At 38.2% G+C, this 22369-nt stretch overlaps 2 protein-coding genes across 2 annotated transcripts in view; one reads left to right on the top strand and one right to left on the bottom strand.

Annotated features, from left to right (window-relative positions):
- Nucleotides 1-344: 344 nt before the first annotated feature.
- On the bottom strand, nucleotides 345-4062 carry hdac12 (histone deacetylase 12). The gene is made up of 8 exons (XM_028045423.1): nucleotides 3727-4062; nucleotides 3452-3595; nucleotides 2594-2753; nucleotides 2315-2511; nucleotides 2079-2229; nucleotides 1844-1960; nucleotides 536-678; nucleotides 345-437 (listed from the first exon to the last, which is right to left on the bottom strand). The coding sequence occupies exons 1-8, from the start codon at nucleotides 3826-3828 to the stop codon at nucleotides 414-416; spliced, it is 1038 nt and encodes a 345-aa protein (XP_027901224.1). The 5' UTR covers nucleotides 3829-4062; the 3' UTR covers nucleotides 345-413.
- An 8988-nt stretch (nucleotides 4063-13050) lies between these two features.
- stard13b (StAR related lipid transfer domain containing 13b) overlaps nucleotides 13051-22369 on the top strand; it is a 65672-nt gene continuing 56353 nt past the window's right edge. The window contains exons 1-4 of the mRNA XM_028045489.1: nucleotides 13051-13287; nucleotides 15804-16779; nucleotides 20657-20800; nucleotides 22008-22154. Of these exons, the coding sequence (XP_027901290.1) occupies nucleotides 15916-16779; nucleotides 20657-20800; nucleotides 22008-22154 (1155 nt within the window). The 5' untranslated portion in view covers nucleotides 13051-13287; nucleotides 15804-15915. The remainder of the gene's footprint in view (nucleotides 13288-15803; nucleotides 16780-20656; nucleotides 20801-22007; nucleotides 22155-22369) is intronic.

Here is a 22369-nt window from a genome sequence, read left to right as displayed (position 1 = left end):
CGTTTAAAAGGTTTACAGGAAAGTGTAATGGGGGTATTCTTGGGATGGGTGCAAGATGACATGAGTGTGAGAAGATGTTCAAGAACTTTAGAAAACTTACCGTGTTTAGACTATCAAAAGTCTTTCTTAATTCAGGGCTATTGCGATTCCACAAAACCTTTTTTGATTTGTAGATCATTTCCACATATGCTTCCATTAGGCTTCGTCTTTCCAGTACTTTTTTACATTTGCACATTGAGCATTTTTTATGTTTGTCTGTTTGATTAACAAAAGGTGAACATTTAATCACATGTAAACTCCTTTGTCTAAATTCCATACTAGTGAACAACGAAACAACAAAGGTACAAATTGTCTTTTTTTTTTTTTTGTTGCTTTCTATTTATTGGTTCTTAAAGGTCATGGCACCTATGGTTTTACATTCCACACTCCCTCCAAACCTGAAACAAGGAGAACACAAATGCAATAATTATTTACTTTATATGTAAAATGATGTCTGAACTGATGAGATGTCTTTAAGATATCGAGCTTATTTTACCTGAGTAGCTGCTCTGTGGACGATGGAGTGTCTGAGGGCCAATTTGTTGATGTCTCTGGAATATCCCCCACCAATAACAGTAGCAATAGGAATACCTCTCTTCACCACAGTCTTCATTACATAAAGATCTCTCTGGTAGAGCCCTAGAAGAAATAATGCAGTGTTAGAAACCCTTTTTTAGCAGAGAAGCTGGTTTTCAACAGCCAATCATATTTTCACCTGCCAATCAACCTTGATGAATGATTGGCAGATCTGAAAATCAAAACTCTGATGTTTTGTGTTTTAATTGGTGAACACAAAAGAGACCAACAAGACTCCCAATGGGACATTCCTGGAACGTGATTTTTATTTTCTAAAAAAAAAAACCCAGCTGTTTTGTTTGAGGTTTTGGTTACTTCATGTTAGAAATTTTTCTTCTGTTTTTTTTGGCACAAAACGTACCACCTTCTGCTAATAGTAGGAAGACTTAATGCATTGCAGCAAAGTTGCTTTACTCGAGATGTTTTGGAAATTTCAGCTTTGAGGCGATGGTTGAAATGTTCAAAGAAATGCGCATACAATTCTGTTTAAAGTTAGCAATGCTAACGGTGCTACCTGCCAACCGAAGTAAGACAATAAAGCCAGTTTAAAATGTTTACTCTGAAACTGTTCTTTTAAATCTTGCTTTACAGTGACTGATCTTCTCACACACCTGGTATGAAAGTTTCTTCTGCTCCTAGACTAAATAATTATTGGCTACAAAAAATTATCTGAATGCTGTAAATATTTTAGACTAACATTTTTTGAAAAGAAATGGTAATTGGCTTCAAGTGGTATAAAAAAGTTAAAGCTTTACAAAACCCCCCCAAAGCTGCATCTCTACTTTTCAAAATTCAGGGTTTTTTAGCATGTACTGTTGATTTTTTTATACTTCAAATCTGGGGATTTTCCACTGCAGTAAATGGGCTCTGAGTGCCAGGGCAGCATCTGTCAGCAGCACTTTGGAGGCTATTTTTTGCTGAAAAAGCTGCATAGCTTGTTGGTATAATATCAAATGTGTTTTCTTTTATCTATGATATCAACAATCAAAGCATCAACTGATACATAATTATGGCTGTACAAGATTTCCTGCTACCTTTGCTCATTATCTCATCTTCTGATCCTGGAAATGTTTTACTGCAGAGCTTTACAAAATGAGCTTGAAGAACTGCAGCCTGCTTTTGTGCTATTACTTGACTTCCCTCTGGAACATTTCAGCATTGCAGTGTAAATGTGAAAACAGCTTCAATGTGTAGATAAGGATAACTGAACACCAGAGGAAGAACTCACCTTGATCGGTCAGACGGAGTCTCCCGAGTTCATCTTCCCAATGTGGGTCAACACCAGCGTCGTACAGAAGCAGGTCCGGACGAAAAGTCTCCAGCAGCCAGGGTAGGTGCTCTGCAACTGTTGATGACAGAATCAAGCAGTTCGAACTATAGAAATTAAATATTTTTTACCTAAAAATGTCAAATATGCTCTTTGAAAAACATTCTAGATTTTCTGAACGTCTTTGTGAACATGCCTGTGGAGAGATACTCCTTGTCTTCCAGCCCATCCTCCACGCTAATATCCAGGTCACTCTGTTGTTTGCGGACGGGGAAATTTTTCCCACAATGCACTGAAAATGTAAACACAGATGGCTCATCTTTAAATATGAAAGCGGTGCCGTCACCCTAAGGACACAAAACAAAGAAGTTAAATAAAAGTCAGTTCTAGAAATGAAAATAACTAAAAATGACTGAGAGAGTTAAACTCCACCTGATGCACATCTAAATCCACGATTAAAACCTTTCTCTTCCTTGATGAGCTGTTCATGAGGTATTTGGCTGCAACTGCTAAATCATTGAGGAGACAGAACCCCGAGCCATAGCTGGGGAAAGCATGATGGGTTCCCCCCGCCGTGCTGCAGGCCAGACCCCTCTGTAGAGCGACTTCAGCAGCGAGAACAGTCCCACCTATCAGGAGAAGCAGTCCGAATGTGATCTTTTCTGTCCAGTCTAGCTGTTAGGTTTCCTGCTCAAATCTCGTTCTTCTTACCCGTTTCATATCGGCACCGTCGTACGATGCCCTCGCTCCAAGGAAAACCCGTCCTCCGCTGCTCTTGCTCGTTTATTCTTCCACTTATAAAGTTGTTCAGGTAATCCTCTGTATGCACAGTGCCGAGCAAATCTTTCGAGGCAATCTCAGGAACCCAAACCTACTGTGAGGAAGGAGATTAACATTAACAGGAAACTGCACAGTAACACTGCACAACACCCTGAATAGCCTCAAAGATTTTCTCTTGTAATTGGACCAAAAAGTGGTTCTACAAAGTAGATGAATACAAGTGAACACCACATGTTTAGAGTTTAATAAATGAAAACAATTGAAATGTGTCCCATTCCTTCCACTTCACAATTGTATTGTTTTGGTTTATCATATAAAATCCCAGTACAATGCAATGATATTTAAGGTTGTAATGACAAAATTTTGCATATTTCAAGGAATATGAGTAGTGCATTGTAGTTGTTAATGTCAACTATGTTCTCTGGTATTTTGGAACTTTTTTAATGGTACATATTTTATTACTACTAGTTGTTTACAAGATTAAATAAAACTCAAAAATAACTGGATACGATGTCTGGCAGTTGCCAACAAAACAAAAACTTTGATACATTTTAACTGTGGTTCTTTAGTGGGGAGTTTTTTCCTGAAACGTGTGCATCTCTTGTTCCAACTCAGGTTTTGGTATCTTTTCCTACCAGAATGCATGCACTAAAAAATTGTCAGGCAAATTGAAAAATCCTGAAAGTAAATGGGGGGGAAAGCAGCCAATTCCCCAAGGAAATGATAAAACTCGTTCAGAAACCCTGGTTACCTACTTCCTACTACAGATTAATCTACTGTCTTTCTCACCTGTCTCTCTGTGATGACTTGATCTTGAAGTAAACAGTGTAAAACTCTAGGGAACTTGGCCATTGGAAACCTGTGGTTTGCTGGAAGGTCGCACACATACTTGCTGTGATGAACAATGGGTAGTCCGCTGGATTCGGTTCTGACCTGTGGAGTGAACAGGAGGTACTCTGAGGTTTGGAAACCAGACGTGCTCAGGTAATGTCAATACTCTGCATACTCTGCCTCAGAGTTCTCAACAACCTGCAAGCTGTTACTTATATAGCGTTAGTTCTTACTAGTTCCGCATGGAAACATCTGCCAGAGGTGAGCGTGACTCCAACAAGGCGTCCGACTGCAATGCGACGGGTTTTGGAAAATATTCTCTTCATGCAAGTCATTTCTTACTAATGTTGAATAACAGTTGCTTATCTAACAGAGGGAATTTTGTTGCATTTACTGTTCCTGCTGCTGCCATCTCCTGTCACGGAGTACAAATCACGCAAAGTGTTTGTGTTGTGATGCCTCGTCTCCCTCTACTGTCCGTTATTGATCATTACAGCAGAGGTTCACGAACACCCTTTTAAGAATTAAATGAATCAATTTAGTTAGTCATGCCAAAATATTTTTCCTGAGTGATGTTTATTGGTTAGACAGCGTAACGTTTTATTTCTATTCGTAATTAAAAACTTTTCTTGTTTTGGGGGTCTAGCAGGAGTCTGTCAAGTGATTCAATAAAAAGTAAAGAATGGAAAAAGAAGAGTATTATTTACAGAAAACGTACTCACCTTTTACCAAAAGTGTTGCACAAAATATCAACCATATACAACTGTATATAGCTGTAAATATACAGTACAGACCAAAAGTTTGGACACACCTTTTAATTCAATGGGTTTCCTTTATTTTCATGACTATTGACATTGTAGATTCACACTGAAGGCATCAAAACTATGAATAACACATGTGGAAATATGCACTAAACAAAAAAGTGTAAAAGAACTGAAAATACCCCTTATATTCTAGTTTCTTCAAAGTAGCAACCTTTTGCTGTGATTACTGCTTTGCACACACTCTGCATTTTCTTGATGAGCTTCAAGAGGTAGTCACCTGAAATGGTTTTCCCTTCATAGGTGTGCCCTGTCAGGTTAATAAGTGGGATTTCTTGCCTTATAAATAGTCATGAAAATAAAGAAAACCCATTGAATTAGAAGGTGTGTCCAAACTTTTGGTCTGTGCTGTATATCTTGCAAAATATTTTATAACCCTTTAACTATTTTATGTTTTTAATCTTAAATCCAGGGATTGTGTGATTGACCAACAGAAATCTTAACATTACCACTACACTCCCTTGCAGAACTATTCATACCATTTAAACTGTTTTTCACATTAGCTGCTGTTTCATGTAACAGACCAGCATAGAGCTGTGTAGACATGGAAGTTAAAAGATATAAGGTTATTTTTATTTCATATGTTTACCATAAATGCTTTTACATTTACGTCACAGAGCGCTGTGATGATTGTCTTTATCTCTGTGAGGAAAGTCAACGAGCCTCTATGTTGAATCTTCAGGTATTTGCTTCTTCATTGTCGTCCAGTGAGCTGGACGACAATGAAACAGATTGCTCCTGTTCCTGTTTCATATCAGATCAGAACATATGCAGAGTAGATAAGATAAAACGTGTAGCCCTCTTTGCCTTCATTTTGAGTCATTTTGAATTCCTCTTTTTTATGATGATCTGTATGCATGCTGGCTTCTTTCAAATAAAGCCAAACTGCGTTAGAGACTTCTATGCAAATTAGTTACATTGATTATTCACAAGACTTCTTTCATTCTGAGTTTTTTCTCTCCTTTTGATTCAGGAAATGATAAAAGCTTCTTTTTCACTTAGATTTCTGAGCTTTCAAGCCATGGCGAATCGCTCATCCTTCCTGCTGTATTGACATGGATGAGGATAGCTGTGCTTCTTTGAATTCACTGCACTTTCTTTTTTTTTGTCTGCACCATAACTATCTCTCCACATTGAACTCATCCTCTTTAGCAACCGCCTTAATAAAGATGAATAATATTGCTAAGTAAGCATTAGAAATACTTACATTTTACATAACAATACCAAAATAGTATTTGACTCTTGCTATTGTGTCTGGGTTCACTCCTTCATCTGTCTGCTTTAAATTACTGGCAGGTAGCTCAAGGCACCGTCTGGCATGCTCTCGTCTCCGGGGATCTTCTGTAAATGTGTGTGTGGGTTTGATGAGTCTGGTATAGGGGGATTAACTTAACCCCCACCCGAGAAACGCGACTTTATTCACAGTCAGATAAGAAAAAAAGACGAGTGTGGTGGCCCCAGGTGCACAGAAGAAATCTTCGCATAATGGAGAAAGGAGATTAGAAAGCTAATTCAATTACTGACTTCTGCTCTGTTAAAAGGTGTTTCTAATATAGAGAGATGAAGGAGGAGATGGGACTCGCTGCGCAAATGAAGGTTTCCAATTTATTTTGACTGAGCAATTGTGTAGCTTTTTTTCAAATGTTGAAGGTTATATTAATTCTTTATCATGTAGGCTCTTCGTACCGCTCCTTTTAGGCAAATGTACTCTCTTTTTAAATAGATCCCTTGAACTTTACTTCTACTGTGACGTTTTTAAGCTTTCTTTTTGTTCTTTTATTTAATATTGTATGAGGCACACAGGTTTATAAATTCTAAAAGCAACACAAAGGCAACAAGGTTGTCAGTTGTTTAGCCAGAGTATAGCTGTTGAGATGCAACCTACACTGTGTAATCTAATCATACTATTTCTAGTAGATAATCTTGTTTTCATCTTTAAAAAGTCTAAAATATAGCAAATAATTTCCTAAAATTAACTCTTGTCCAGAGTGGACCATCATATCCTCAGTTCAGTTTGCATTCACTCATCATGGGCACGAAAGTTACATTTTTTAATGGTGCTCTTGGAATGAAGTTAAAACACTTAAAACTTCACTGCATTACATTTATTGCAGACTTTTTCTAATTCAAACAGGGTCTAAATGTATGCATGTTAATGAGCTTTGACACCTTGACAACCTGCTTTTGCAACCGCCGAAAAGTTTCCAGAATGATTCTGGTTGAATATTTGATCACTCATTTGAATGCATTTAAACCAAATTGATTCTTTGATAGACCTGGCTTTTAGGCATTATCCAAACTGTCAACACCTTGGTTTAGCTATTCTAAGAGATGTTTTAATATATATCTAGGCTTATTCTTTTTCCTATCTCTAATATGCCAAAACCTTGACAAGCCAGGCTTTTGGCTTGTCTTAGTGTGCTGCTGGAATTGTTTCTCATGTTTGTAGACGCTGATTTTGGAATTGGGGCCTTTTGTTTAATCAGAAACCTCTTATTTAATGATAATGTGAAACTGCTTCACTGTGGACAGGGACAATGATGTTTCTGTAGCTTCCTTTTCATTATACAATTAATTCTTAGTGGTTCCCGGAATGTTATGATCATGATGTTATTCCCTTTCATTGGAGGGGTGACAGTTTGAATCTGGTTTAATTTGGTGCTCCAACTAGAGAAAGATCCCTACATCTAAACAGATTTAGGAATAGGCAAAGTAGACTAACACTGAGGTTCTGGCAAAGTCCCTCAATACAGTCCCTTGGGAGAAACGGCACTTGTTTCGGGAGAGGTGGGCTCCACCTTACTCAGTCCACCACAGCGACACAGGACATTCCACAATAAATTCAAATTTTTTCGTTGTGCGTTTTTTCGTGTCTTTAGGGTTGGCTGTTTTTAAAGCAGCTCTCATTACCTGCCATCACAAAGAACAAGTAGAAAGTCATAGAGTTGATTGTATATTTTTTCTTCTCATCATTCTAAATAAATCGTATTGAATTTTTATTGTTTTTTGAGGATGTTTTTCTCTCTCTCTCAATGCAGTGTTGTTAAACTTAATAATGTAACTGCCTTGTAATTTGTACACAGATGTGATTGATTATCCTCTGGACTTACTATACATTTATCTAAATGAATAGCTCTGCCACTTCTGAATAGCACCGTCAAGCAGGCAGGTATGTTCTTGCACCAGGAGGCTTTTTGTGTTTGTTGTCGCAGCGCAGTAGGGTGATGGGTGGTGTAATGTTTGCATCAGACACCGGATTTGATCATACCTGTCAATTACACAACATCAAAATCGCAACGTCAAGCCCGCTATAACCCGACTCGTCTTCACCCTCCACCTCACTGCTCTGAGCGGAAGGAATTTGCTGGTAGATTACGAGGCCTGGCAGAGCATGTTGCAGCAGGTGAGGGCAGGGGCTGTTGTTGGAGGGAATTAATCTGTAGCTGCTGTTGGTGTGTGACTGTGACGGCCTCATTCCTCAAAGGCAATCCCCCAGTCACATTGATTTCTTTCCCCTCACATCTCTTTCCTCCAATAAGAACTGACAAACAGGGGACTCTAAGTGTGTGTATAAATGTGTATGTGCCACATTAAAATTTTCACTCACTGTAGACAATGTTTACATTTGTTTGTTCATTGACGCTGGAAATTATATCCACTGTACTCTCTATCATCTCTCATTGTTTGGAAATGTCCTGACAGATTACTGGTCCCTATTGTGTGTCTGTCATGCGTTTTGTCAAAGCGTTGAACGATGAGACTCTGTTTTTGTTAAATAATGCTGTTACCGGTTGTTCATTTGGAGGAATTTCTGTTGAACATTTAAAAAACATCCAGATACACAAATACTTTTAATAAAGCCACGCAGATCCACTTTGAAACTTTACAACATGTCTGATTAAATGACAATCACTTTTGCTTAAACAGTTCCTTGAACAGTTTTATCTGTAATACGCATCACCATGGAGATTTTCCTATTGCTCTTTTCTTGCTGATTTTTTAGCAACAAAAATAAGTTGGTCTTTTAGAGGCAATTACCAAACCAGACGGCCATCTGCTGCCTACCAAATGTGACAGATCTCATGGGTGTTTAAGGAACACTTGATCCCATCATTAAATGGCAGGTGGGAATTTAAGCACTTACATGGTAGTCACATGACCAGATTCTGTTTCTTCCTTCCCAACTATATATGTATATATACATTTATCAACCATGTTTATGAGAATACTTTTTCTGAAATATTGCATAAGCTTTAAGCCAAAGCTAACAGAACACACACACACACTAAAACGATCCTGTTTTGACTCATTATTTTCCCAAATGTCTTGGAGATCATAAAAATGTTTTTGTTGTTGTTGTTGCTTAATTTCATTGGTTAAGAGATTGTAAAGAAAATATTCAGTGCTTCCACCAGATGCCAAATTGTGAGATTACGTCCATTCTTTAAAGTGCTGGTCACATTAAAGAATGTTTAACCCTGAAACGAGCAGTTTTTCACAGCTCAGTCTGAAAGCTGCATCATGAATTATGTAAACTTTGCACATGCAATAGATGCGTGATGTTGGAGCAGCTCCTCAGCTTGGTAACGTTTGAAGCCACAGACAGCAGTGATAATACAGAACATCTGTCCGTGATCTGTGGTATGATAGAAATCTGAAGACACATTGAACAGCAACAGAGATGTTGAGTCAGACTGTGGAATTGCTGGAATGTTTTCTAACTGTGCTGGAGTTTTGGATCGTATTTGTCTGTTGCCACAGCTATGTGCAGTTCACATTGCATAACAGAATCATATAAAACAGCATAAGCAATCCAGTTAAAGCACAGTGTGATGAGATTACCGGTCTATAAAAACAGATATATTTCTATAATTGTTCCTAATGCGCTTCATGTAGATTAGAGTTGTTGGTCTTTGCTGTTTTTACAAACTCCCTTTTGTTCTGTGTAAAAACAACAGAGTGAAATGCTGGCAGACGAACCTGGCACGTTTCAGAAACACAGCTGGCTTCATTCACTTTAATCTTACTATGCCATAAGAAGACCACAGGTACTTCAAAACGTCTGTCTCTTCTTGGCAGCTGTGCCGATGCACATGATGGCGCCAAGAGGGAGAGAAAAGGCTCAGCAGAATGTAGTTCCCTACCTAGAAAACTTTCTAGCAACAGTTTTCTTCATGTTTTTTAAATGTGGTATAGAGTAACTGTTGAAGAACACGGTTATGGTGACAAGAATCAGTGATAGCAGATAAATCACTTAACCTAAAGCTGGTAAATAAGTTCTGAACATGACAACAAGACACAGGAAAGTGCTTTTTCTCCATTAGTAGAGCCTTGTACTGTGGGTGTGGTGGTGTTTGTGTATTTACTGGAGAAACCTTTTAATGGGCCATTAATTAAAATGAAAACAGTGTACACTGATTTGAACATAGCATCAGGATTGCTTTCTAAATACACAGATGTTACAGCTTGTTTCTTGGCTTCCTTTGCCTTGGTGCAAATAATTTTTTTTTATGTGTTTAATAATTATTAACTGTGTTTTCTCCCATATCTTCAAGTGTGGACTAAAATACTTTTATGCCTCAGTATGTGCCAATTACTTGGGTTGTTGTCAACATCTGGTGTGTCTTTAACATCAATGAGACCTTTTCGAATTAATGAAGAATGAGAATAATGTTGACTTGCTTAATACTAATTTAATCCACTGTAAAATAATGGAGTACTGGGGCCACAGTAGACCATTTCAGAATTTATGAATCTATATATGTAAAACCCTAATGCATTTGTAAATTATTTAACCTGTAATGTTAAAAAATATATTTACCAACCATTTTATAAATGTTTGGACACCGGTACTACTACATTCAGGCATGAACTCCATTTGACTTCAGACAAGTTGCTGTCCTGGAACTAGGATTTTACTCGCAGATTACTTAAGTCATGTAAATAGCGCGATTAGGACCTCCATGAATTGAACTTGTTTGTACAGCTCATCCCAGATGTTAGGTAGGATTGAGATCTGGGGAATTTGGAGGTTAAGTCAACACTCCAAAGTCATTCTTTGCACATACGGAGCAAATGTTGGCAAAAGGGACATGAAAACCACAACTGTTCCTTCTGTAAAACCTTTCATAAACCACTGCAGACTGGGAACAGCACAGAGGAGCGACAGTTTTGAAAAAGCGCTGACACAGTCATTTAAGTATCACATTTGTCGAGCTTTTTTTAAAAATATCTCAAACTGCTGGTGTAGGAAATTTAAATTTGCAAGTGCCAGTGATTGTGTCAAACTAACACCTTCCTGAAATGAGACATGGAAAGAATCCAAACAAAGACAAACATGTTAAACTAAGTGATAAAAATTGTGTAAAAAGAGTGTATCTTTAAGCTTTGCTGTAAATTAATAAGCAAACTTACTAATTAACAAACTAACAAATTGTTGTGCAAGTTTTGATGCTGTGAACTCTTTTGTCATGAACTCAGTTTTCCATGTTTCCAATAAAAATGAGCAGCGAAGGAACTGGAAATTGATATTTTTATTACTTCAGTAAATCAGTCAAAGCGGACCTTAGTAATTTTTTTTCGTGTTATGTGTGTGTTTCTCAGGGGGTTGAAACTGAGCTGAACCACCTACAGATTCCAGGCTTTTGTTATTCATCTCTGCTAGTTTACTTTCTCTTAGCCGTAGGTCCCCCTGAAGTTTTGTTTTAAGAAAACTATCATATAAGTACATTTCATCAAAAACCCTTAACATGTTTCATTTAATTTACCACCAGCATGATGCGATATTCTTTTGTTTGTAAATTTCCCTTTTGAAGCATTATGCTGCCATCATCATGGTAGACCACCTTTACAGTATTCACAGGTTTTAAAGCTTGACAAACATTCTTGTTGTCTCTGAAGCCAAATAGCTCAAACATTTTCTTGTCAGATGATCAAACTCACCCAAATGCATTTCCTTCCAGTATTTCTATATATGAGAATCTGCTAAATTAATCATTTCTTGAACAATGTACAATGGTCTCGCTCTCCGTTATTGTTGTTGCCCCTGCTGTTGCTGTTTCAGACTTGTCTCCTTTAGAAGCAAAGCCAGTGTTTTTCTTGCCAGTGAGAACGTCCAGCTGTGGTTAAGTTGAGCTTTTCTCACTCCCACTGGCCTTGGACTTGTTACCTCTACAGCTCTGATAGATTTCTCTTTGTTAGGCTTGTTCTCTCCTGTGTTTCTTTTTCACTCTTTCCTTCTCATACAGTTGGAGCTGGCATATTTGTTCCTCTATCTAATAGAGTAAGCATGACCAGCATACGTTTTTATCAAAATCCCATATCGTCACTCTTACTTGTATCAGCGTAATCAAGTAAAAACAAACTAACTTTTAAGCAACCACTCAACAACTTGTCCCTTTTCCGCAACAATTTCATACAAAAGAGGAAATCTAAACTGATATATCCAACAAAGGCACCAGGAATGTCTTTCACTTTGCTCAACAAATCTTACCTTGCACTAATACTTTAAGTTGCTTAATAGTTTTCTATTGTGTCGCTGCTGATTTGTACAAAGTCATCTTTTGCAATTTTTGTATCTCAGTTTTTAAAACACAAAATAGTCTCATAAAAAGACATTTCATTTTATAAATATGTAATATTTTAAGTGAAAATTATTTTCCCAGTGTTAAATTTGGGACTTTCTCATGGGTGCTTGATTCTCAAATGAAACCGGTGGAAACAAGTTTTAGCATTGCTCATTTGCACAATAACCCATGAAAACATGTGCCCTAAATATAAATACTTCAGATATTTTAACATGGCAAACTTGCACTTCACAGCAGCTCTCAGGCTGATCCACCTGAACTGCCATGTAAAATGAATTTAGTACTGAATATGTATGACAGAACGTCTGCCTGTTCTAAAAATTAAATAACTATTCATCTGACAGGAGCTCCTTTTCCCACATTTTTATAGTATTTCCTATGTTGCTTGAGAAATCAATCAGACTTCTAATGGTTTTCGTTAAAAATGGTTTTCTTCTTGCACTTTTTCTATTGAGGTCAGATTCCTGGACTGCACAATTAAAAATTACCTTCTGATAACATTCTCCCACCGGAGCTTTGCATCTGTGCAATCTCTTCTGTGATATCACCACACCTCACTTCAAATTAGCATGTTTTTAAGGAAAGTCATAATTATTTTTCCTTACACTTTACAATTATGTTTGACTTTGTGCTGGTCTAGACCATAAAGTCTCAATAAAATGCATTTGATTGTGTCTTATCCATAACAAAAACGTTTTAAAAAGCTCAAGAGATATGAATGTTTTTACTGAATTTGTAATGTAAGGTTTTCAGTCTTGCCCTGATAACTATGGAACTACTTAATTACTCATAATGTCATGGAGGCATCTAAATGTCAGCTTGTGTAGTGAAACATGCCTAAGACCTCTTATGAAGGTGACATCCTCCATGTTTATGTAAACTATGGTGCTCCACATTAATCTCCTTTGCCTTGAAAGCATTCCTCTCTCCGCTGTTTTAAAGCAAAAGATTGCGACAGTGGTTCCATCTCGTTCCTTCAAAGTTCAGCCATTCCTTGGAGCTTATTTGAGCGTCCTGGAAACTTATTTCACCTTGTTCCTCCACAGTGCCAACCTCTGCTGTTGCTCCTCTCCCTCTCCTCACGTCAGCCTCTGTCTCCTTTCTCCTCCCCTTTTCCATCTATCAACAAGTACACATTCTCTCTGCTCTTACACATATTCTGAATGGTGTAGTCACTGCTTGTTGATCAGCCTTTCCCAAGGAAAGAACATGAGGAGGCGGGTGTGACAGCCAGCTTGTCAGAGTAAGTCTATGGGAACATAATAGTGGCTCCTCAAGGGTCTGCCCAACTCTCTTTGCTTACAGGAACCAGCCTGGCTGTCACTGTTTTGCCATGATCATAGTGACACTGTTTGAGCAACACAGACATCTGTTTTCCACTTATCAGGTAAGTTTTGTTTCGTTTCTGTTTTCCTTTAACTCGACTCAGAAGCATTATAGGAAGGAATCCACTAAAAACTCCTCATCATCTTTTTATAATCATACCTGGCTGAGGTTTAGCGTTATATGCTATATGGTGTTTCTGCATGAGGAGACTTGTTCAGGACCTCTCTGTTGAAAATTGAACTAGAAGCTTTTCTAAGTAAGTTGTGGTCTGGCCTTGGCAATCAACACACCCAGTTCATTTTCACCCTGTGACTTCTTGTTTTCAGTTAAATCTGCTTCGCATTCACCAGAGGATAATGAGACCCTCTTTGCATATGTTTTTTTTTTCTTTTTAACACAGGGGTTTCTTAGAGGGAACTCTCATTGCCTGCACACTTCAAATTCACCATGTAGGGGCAAGTTTCTTGGAGGATGGCAAGCAACTGTTTGTTTACTTACAAAGAAACGCTGCAACAAATTAAATCAGTGTGTATGCATATTTTTGTAGCACAGTCAAAAATACCTTGTGCTTTGCTTTTACTGGAAAGCAGAGATTTACTGAGTTTGTTGTCATTCAGCAGTTTTCTTACTGGAACAACAAATGCAAAAATGACTGATTTTTATTGCTCTTCAGTGTTTTCCCACATAAAATTTAACATTAGTGCTTATAATATAAGAGGAATCTTTTCTTAGGTTTTGAAATCACACTTGAGAGGCTTAATTTGCTCGCGGAGACAACAGGTTTTTTGTTTTCTTGAAAGTTTCTAGCTTCAGCTGCCCTCTTATCACATCTCAAAATGTTCTCTGAGAAAAATGTTTGTGGTTGAACAAGATGATAAACCTCTGCACAAGCGAGATAGAGCAACGCAGTGTTTGATTTTCTACATGAGCTTTGGATGCCTCGGAAATTGTCGAAGGTGAGTTTTAAAGGACAGCCTAATGAAGGGGTAAGGTGGATGCTAACTGCAGTCGTCCGGGGACATCTTCTGCTCTAATGAATGGTGTAAAGTGTTGTAAATCACCCCCTGTGGAAGAACAGCAAGATTCCTCTATGCAGTGATGTCACTGCTCATATGTGAAGCAGATCCAGACATGAACAGTTCAGTGTGAGCCAGATGTTGAGTTTAGTTTCCCTACATACTCTTGGCCAGACTGACTAATCAGAAGTGTGCAGAGGTGCGCTTCGACTCTTCACACTGAGACTTTGGTAATTGTAGAAGAGAAAGAACTTCAGGAAACGTCCGAGGATTAATGCTACCTTGTAAAAGTATTCATACCCCGTCGGTCTTTTCATGCTTACACTTTACAACCATAAACTTTAGTGAGTTCTATTGAGATTTTATGGGATCGAACAACACAACACAAGCTGTGCATATTTATGAAGCAGAAGGAAAGGGAATAGTTTTCAATAGTATGAATAAAAATTCTGAGAGTAACTAAATATACCTATTTATATCCCCCCTCCCTTTACTTTGACACAACTAAACAAGAAGTTGGAATTTATAGGATAAATTCCAAGTGTGTGTACTTTAAGCTAAGTAAATACAGCTGATATTAATGATCATGATGACCAAGGAAAACATCAAACAGGAAAGGATAACATCTTAGGGACAATTAAAGCAGAGTTATGATATAAAACAAAATCCCAAACTCAGAGCATTTAACAGAGCACTGTTCAATCCACCGTCTGAAAATGTATAGAAAATGGAACTGAAAATCTGGCAAGTTGAAGCTGTCTGCCAAGGCTGACAGGCTGATCCAGGAGAGCAGAACTCTGGAGGAGCAGATGCTAAACGACTCCACTCAAGTCCCCTTTTGAGCACAAGTTGCTAAATTTTAGTAGTCTTGACAAAAGCAAAGAACAAAAAGAAAGCAGACATAGTAAATACATTAATTTGGCATCTAATGTTTTTGATTTGAATAACTTTTTGATTTGCCTACATCTTTTGAAATGCTCTTCTAAATAAAAACTCCACCTTAAAACATTTAAAAAGTGTCCACCTTTCTCAACCATCTGTGTTGGCAGTCCAGATTTATACTGTTGTTGAATTGTGAAAGCAGGATGTCTAAAATAATTTTCAAGGATTAAATAAATTTCCCACATTCCTCACTTTGGAGATCCATAGTTTAAATCAAAGCATATTCATGAGACAGAATTGACAAGATAAAGTCTTGATTGAAAATTCATGATAAATCTTGAAACTAACTGTTTACTCGCTTTCTGTCCAGTCTCATTTACCTTGAGTTACTTTCCAAAAGAGAATGGGCAAAAAAAGAAGAAAAAATTCTTTCGATGCCAGAAACTTGTAGGGACATACTCAAAAAATACTCAACTTTACTACCTGAAAATACTCAAAGTTTCAGGTAGTAGTAACTCCAGGGTTCTGAGCACAAATGCATGCTGTTCATATTTTTGAGGTGGAAAAATGCAAAATTGTTCAGATGGTACAGATAATTTTAAAATTCACCATTTTGCATTTGTTCTGTTTATATGATTTATACAAATTATCTCATCTGTTTTACTTCTCTTTCTTTCAGGCTACCAAATTGAATATATTTTTGATTAAAAAACATGGCCATGTTCCATACAAAGCACAAATACCTATGGATTTACGTTTTGAACTATGAGTAAAACAAAAGCAAAATAACAATGGAGACTCCACATGATGCGAGTCTGGAAGAACATCAGACAGCTTTGGGCAGCGTGACCTTTTCTGCACAAGAATTATCTACAGAAGATGAGGATGCTTCAGAAAGAAAAGGTCAAAGGGGAGATGATCTTTTCCCTTCAGACCAAAGACCACAGTTGGAACTTGATGGGGATATACGTGATCGAAAGAAAAGTTTTACCCTTGTCTGTTACAACACTATGGCCCTCAGAGAAACGATGTGTTTTCAAGAACCCAAACAGGATGCAGCTCCTGGAACATCTCAGCTTCTTGTGGAAAATTATCCCTCCATATCATATGCTTCAAATGAAGACTGTTGCCTTCCACCTTCTGCTCATGCAGCAGAAGTTCAGTTAAACCAGTTTGTTCAAAAACAACCTGATTATTCTCTGAATCTTTATTCTACATCTGCACAAAGAGGTTTGAAGGCGCTGGAGCCAATTTCAAATGGTTCCATCATCAGTCAGGCCTGTACATCCACTCTGAAGATCACTGCTAACCTGCTTCCTAAAATCTCCGACTTACTGCATGTCGTGAAGCAAAGACCAAGCACCATCACCTTCTCCACCAGCACCGGCTCTGCTTGCATCAACAGCCAAGCTTCTGTCTACGACAGCTCTGATAGAGAAGAATCATCAGAGGAGGAGAAAGAGAAGTTTAACTTTAAACTGGAGGATGTGGGGACGGGAAATGATGATGTGTTCCTGGAGTGGTCTCATAGTAAAGATCGCCATATGACTAAAAGGAAACTGAAGAAACGAGGCTGTATGGAGCCACAAGCAGACTGTGTGTTCACACCCAGCACATGTGGTTATGAGGCTGAGGAGGAAATAAGCAGCAAGGAGGTATGCCATTAACAACACAATACATTTCTTTTAACCTTACGTTGCCTTGCAAAAGTATTCATGCCCATTGAGCCTTTCGCTATTATGTGATAACAGCCACAAACATGAACATTAACAGCAGTTTCTCATGAAACCCCCGCCCCCCCCACAAAAATCAAACTTTCCAACTTTAGAATTTGTCTAAGCATTTAAAAACATTTAAAATAAATTTTTAGGTGATTTAATTTCCATTGATTCTTAGAAGACACTAATGCAGTCATGCTATCGTTGGAAATAGATATGAGGCGTATAATTGTGTAGGAGTGAACTGACTTCCAATTTGTAAGTGAGAGACAGATCCAGGAGGAATTCAAACAGCTTCTGCTTTATTTCCCCTCCCATAGCTGGGAATTGAGTTTGATAAAGTACATCAGACCACATTAGCACTGAACTTCACCTTCCATTTCTGGCTTGTCTCCTTCCTCGCCTCCCTTTCTCTTCGAGGTGCGTCTCTGTCCTTTTCACATGACCTTCATGCCTGCTTTTTTTAATTGCCTATTTAAAAGCTTACATGAGCTTTCATAAGCCTGTTGTAATCCATTATATATATATGCTTTGTTACGCCTAGAGGGAACATAGCCAACAACACATACCTGCCATACCTTTTATAACGGTGAGAGGTAATGCACTGGTACATATTAACCTCTCTGTCTGGTGGTAGGACACTGAGGTAATGCTGGCTTTACACACAAATGGCACACAGCTCTGAACGGGTCATTTTGGAGAGGACAGCAAGAATGCAGGGAATCAAGGGAGTGTATAGTAAATATTATCAAAAGGAGTGCAGTAAATACTTTCCATGCCATCACACCACAGACCGTGTTAATGCTTTTAGGCTGAAATGCAAAGTAAAAGAGAGCAGATGTTGCATTATTTTAAAGGACCACTAGATTCTTGAGCTATGTATATATTTCAAGGTAGATTTTTTTTTTTTTTTTTGACAAAGTAGTCATGATTTATCTGGAGGAACATCAGAAAATCCCAGCTCAGGTGAGATACTAAGTGCACATGTAAACTATTAATTGTGCTTTCAAAAAAACTGTTCTTTATGTTCTTGTCCTGTTCGTTAGTGCTTGGAAGACAGTATCAAGCACCCCTGTTTGCAGTACAATAAAGTCAGATAAGAACTAAATTACATTTTTTTGAATGTTTGTCAGAGTTGATTGGAAAATGGATGGAGCGAAATACATGGCAAAGTCCAGACCTAAATCTCATTGGGAATTTGGAGTAAGATTTGAAAATCAATTTCAAGGATGAAATTCAACCACCTGATATTTGACTAAGTTTGCAAAAAACAATTGGCAAAATTTTTGTCTGTTCATGTGCAAAAAGACAAACCCATGGAACTCTCAGCCTTAATTACAGAGAAAGCTCACTCTGAAAAGCATTCTCTTGGGAAGGGATTTCACACTTTTATTCCTTATTTGCAAAGGTATTTGAAAGCCATGTATCCGTTTTCTTTCACTTTACAAATATACACAAATAAACTTAATGATTTAACACATTATGTTCCAGTGAAATATACCAAAGTTTAGAGTTGTAAGGGAACAAAATATACCAAAACCTTTAATAATATGAACAAAATTATAAATCAACACAGTCTTCTGAGATAGGAAAATGTTTAAAAAACCCCAACAAATCAGTTATTTTTAAAGACATTCAGTAACAAAAATATCTGCTTCGGCTTGCCTTAATTTGAATAAGCACAGAAACACATATTTGATTTTAGTATTTGCGTAAAACTTTAGGATCATTTCTGAAACAAGCCGAGAATGCAGTTGTCACCGTCAGCCATGTGAGGGCACTATATGCACAAGGTTCCCAGTCTGCCACTTAATGTCTTCCTTTACAGTTGAACTCACATATGAATAAAACAAACACATATCTTTCACATATTCTCCCTCTCCCACTCATACATTGCTGTGTTCACATGCTGCTTTGTATTGCGGGGTATTGCCAATGTAATTTATTCCTTCAAGCAGCCAGGTAGCCCATGCCCTTTTCGCATGACCGCTTGCTACGTTGGGATACCTCCATGGTGATCTCTGGCACTCTCAGTGGGTGGCACAGACTAGGCACTGAGCCCAGAGCTCACACACTTAGCTCCTCATTTCCATCTCAAAGCCCCTATGTTGGGGTTCCACAATGTGTCCAACTTGTGCTGATAAAGTTATAGTCTCTTCGCTTTTTGTCATCCCCTGATGATAACATTGCATCTGTCTCATGGAATGACTCACACCAGCTCAGTTCCCATGGCAGTGAGCCTTTGCGCTACTCCCAGGGCCAAATATAGAGGAAAGGGAACGGAGAAATGAATTGAGGGGAGAGTCTCACTTGAGCGTCCAAGCCCCTTCTGGTATTTGTCTCATTCTGAGGGGAAGTGTCTGCATTCCCAAACAGCACCTTGAGGGGATGTCACTAAAAAGATATTTTGTGAGTGCCTTCCAGATTCTGCTTGACTGCAGGCCAGAAAACAGGGCATCTGTTTCTTGCATTTCTGTTTGTCTGACACCAGGGGTTAATTAGCAATCCGGCTCACAAGATCCTCAGCTTCCTCTTCTTATATGTTTTCAAGCATTTGGTTTAGAATCTTGAGCTTGGTTTCCTCCCAGCAAGTACTATGCACATGTTCGTACTTTATATCTTTCAATTAAAGAATTAAAATAGATAAAATGATGTATCATCACTTCAAATCAAAATAGTTCTCAGTATTTTTACTTTGTTTAATTTCCTTTAGGGATAGTTTGGTTTTCTTCTGGGGTGAATGAGAATTCTTTTTATTTGTAAATAGACTCAGAGGTTTGGAGAGATAAATATACTAATACACTGATAAACATATTACATTCCCTAGTCAGCACAGCACTGGAAAGACACACACTGTAAAATAGGAAACTTAATTTTTTTCTCTTGGTGACCCGGAGTGATCTTTAAGACCCCAGAAGGTACCAGGGACCCAGACAGATTTAGATAATTCCTCAGGGATTCAGTGGAAGGAGGTACTTTCTCCCAGCACTCACTCGGTCAGCTGACCCTGCATGGTCATCAGGCTGAGTGGTGCCTGGTGTCTGGTCTGTTACTTCCTTGCAATTTAAAGATAATACACTAAGTTCAGTATTCAAAACAATTTCTTATTGAAGAGGGTTTCCAGTTTGAGGAAATCTGTTTAATATCTTTCATGTAGGAAGTCATATTCCTAATGTACCTCTTTGTTAAAACAGTAGACTTTTACAGATGTTGACTTCACGCAATTATACTTTCGAGTAAATTATTCAGTAGTGGCATTCCTACTGACAAATTCTCAGGGTTTTGTTTTTCATTACCGCGAGTATTTTCTCAAATGTCATTTAAGGGTGGATCTTACTCAATTAGCATATCATCAAAAAACTTATCCCCATATTTCAGTCGAACAAGTTACTCATATTTTATACATTCAACATATGAATGTATAAAATACATTCATATGTTGAATCTGTTTTGTAGACTCAATATATAAAATAGATTCATATTTAATTAATCTAGGGTAGCCAAACTGCCTACCATGTTAGATAGGCAGGTAGGCAGTTTGGCTAATTTCTTACAGCTACTATGCTAACAAAAAGACAACAATCAAAAATAATAACTACCAATTTCTGTAATATAAAGGGTTATTGCTTTAAGATAAAGACTGTGTTGTAAATATGAACAAATACAGGATTTAATTATTTGCAAATAATGTCAGACAATTAGGAAAAATAATACATCACCAAACTGTCGTATTCCCTATAGTGGTTGTGATTAAGTCTAACTGTTGCAATGTTTGGCTGACCTCTCTCATCTGATCTTCTCTGATTACCCTCAGGAGTCTCCACAGGTCACGTCTCCATGGTCTGAGTCAATGAGCCAGATCATGAGTAAACTGGACCAGCTTAATCAAGACATAGAGGAAGCTCTGAGTGCAAGTTCATCACCCTCTGACACGCCTTGCATTACGCGCAAGAAGCAGGTGAATGTCACACATTCTGGTATGACATTATATCTGCTGTCACTGCGTGCTTGAAGAGGTTGGCCATATATTTTAAAATCACATAGCCGATACGTTCTTTGTTTTGCCTATAAGGACACAGAGAATTAACAGGATGTACTGGGACACTTTTTATAAGAAATTTATCAGACCTCCATGGGTTAAATCAGAATTATGACTGCACCTTCGATGCGTTATGGTGTGCACAGTCACGGCTGATTCTGCACACATTGCTATGAAGCCCTTGCTGCATACTTTGTCATGGCTTTTAAACTTTCTTAAATCAATTTAGTTTGCTCTGCAGAGAAAAAATCCGGGCGGATTATCCAGACCTGCAAGCAGCTGGTGTTTGGAATTTCATGTCCATCACCATTTCTACAAGTGTTCCACATTATGTGGAGATTCCAATAAGACCTGTGAATTCAGTGAGCAGTCTCTTGCAGTCCCAGTAAATGAAGGGGTACAGTAGATTTCTCTCTTGTGGCATGTGTGACTTTTGCAGGATGATGGTACATTCTGTGACAAAACAACCTTCGGTTCAGCTTTAAATATCTGTCTCTGTCTGTTTTATGATGTGGACCCTCGGCACTCAGATGTGATATTTGATTCTAAAGCCTGATGACTGCAGCAAGAACAGACAGTTATTGTACTTCAATGATGCAACAGCAGGAATGAAACTGTTTCCAAAAAAAAAAGAACCCAGTCTCATGGTGGCATGTTCCATGAAATATCTCCAGACTTAGTGTGCAGGAACAAAAGTGGCCTTTTGAGCTCCTTATGCGTGTCCTGCACAGAAGAGCTGTTGTGTAAGAAAGGAGTTTGTATGATTTGGTCTATTAGGAATGGTTCAGAGAGACTTGCATGCCTCCTAGGCATCTGCATAACCGTCCCAGTTATTCACTACGATCTGCTTCAACTAATGGCGGGCAACTGGCAAAGACAAGACGTATTTACTGGGATATTTGACAAGGTCATAATCTTTGTTCTCTCAAAGGAAGATCTGCACATACAGCCTTCTTTGTGAAGCTCTGTCAAGCTGAACAGAGAGTGGAGACTTCTCTTCCCCAACCGCTGACCTCAGCCTGTTGTTTTTCTTTTCCCCTGGCCGCTGTTGCGTTCATCCTGTCCTCGTCTGTTCGGCCACACAGAGACAGAGCCAGTTTTGATTGTTGTTGTGATGTTGTTGCAGTGGGGTGCTGCTTCAAAGTCCTCGACGAACCAAACCCAAAATGACACAGTTCTCCAAACAGCAGACAGAAGGGAATGTTGGAGCCAAGACACATCTTCTGCTTCATGCAGCTCCTCAACAGGGACAAAAGCAAGAAACAAGAAGATGGTAAGTTGCCCTAAAAATGGTTTCCGGCTTTAAGCTGACAGCTGTTTTTATAAGACTTATGGGACTTTAAGCTGTTGTTCTTTTTCAAGCAGCAATAAACAAGTCCTTTTTGAAGCTTAGCTCTGAATGTCGGCCTTTAGTATTCATGTCTGGTGCTACTACCTGGTAAGAATCAGCTAATCAAAGACTTCCCTATGTTTAACTGAAATTGTTTC

This window comes from Xiphophorus couchianus, chromosome 18, assembly GCF_001444195.1.
Source record: "Xiphophorus couchianus chromosome 18, X_couchianus-1.0, whole genome shotgun sequence".
Lineage (NCBI taxonomy): Eukaryota > Metazoa > Chordata > Actinopteri > Cyprinodontiformes > Poeciliidae > Xiphophorus > Xiphophorus couchianus.
The sequence above is the reverse complement of the archived record's forward strand: the minus strand, read 5'-3'. Positions and strand labels throughout refer to the sequence as shown.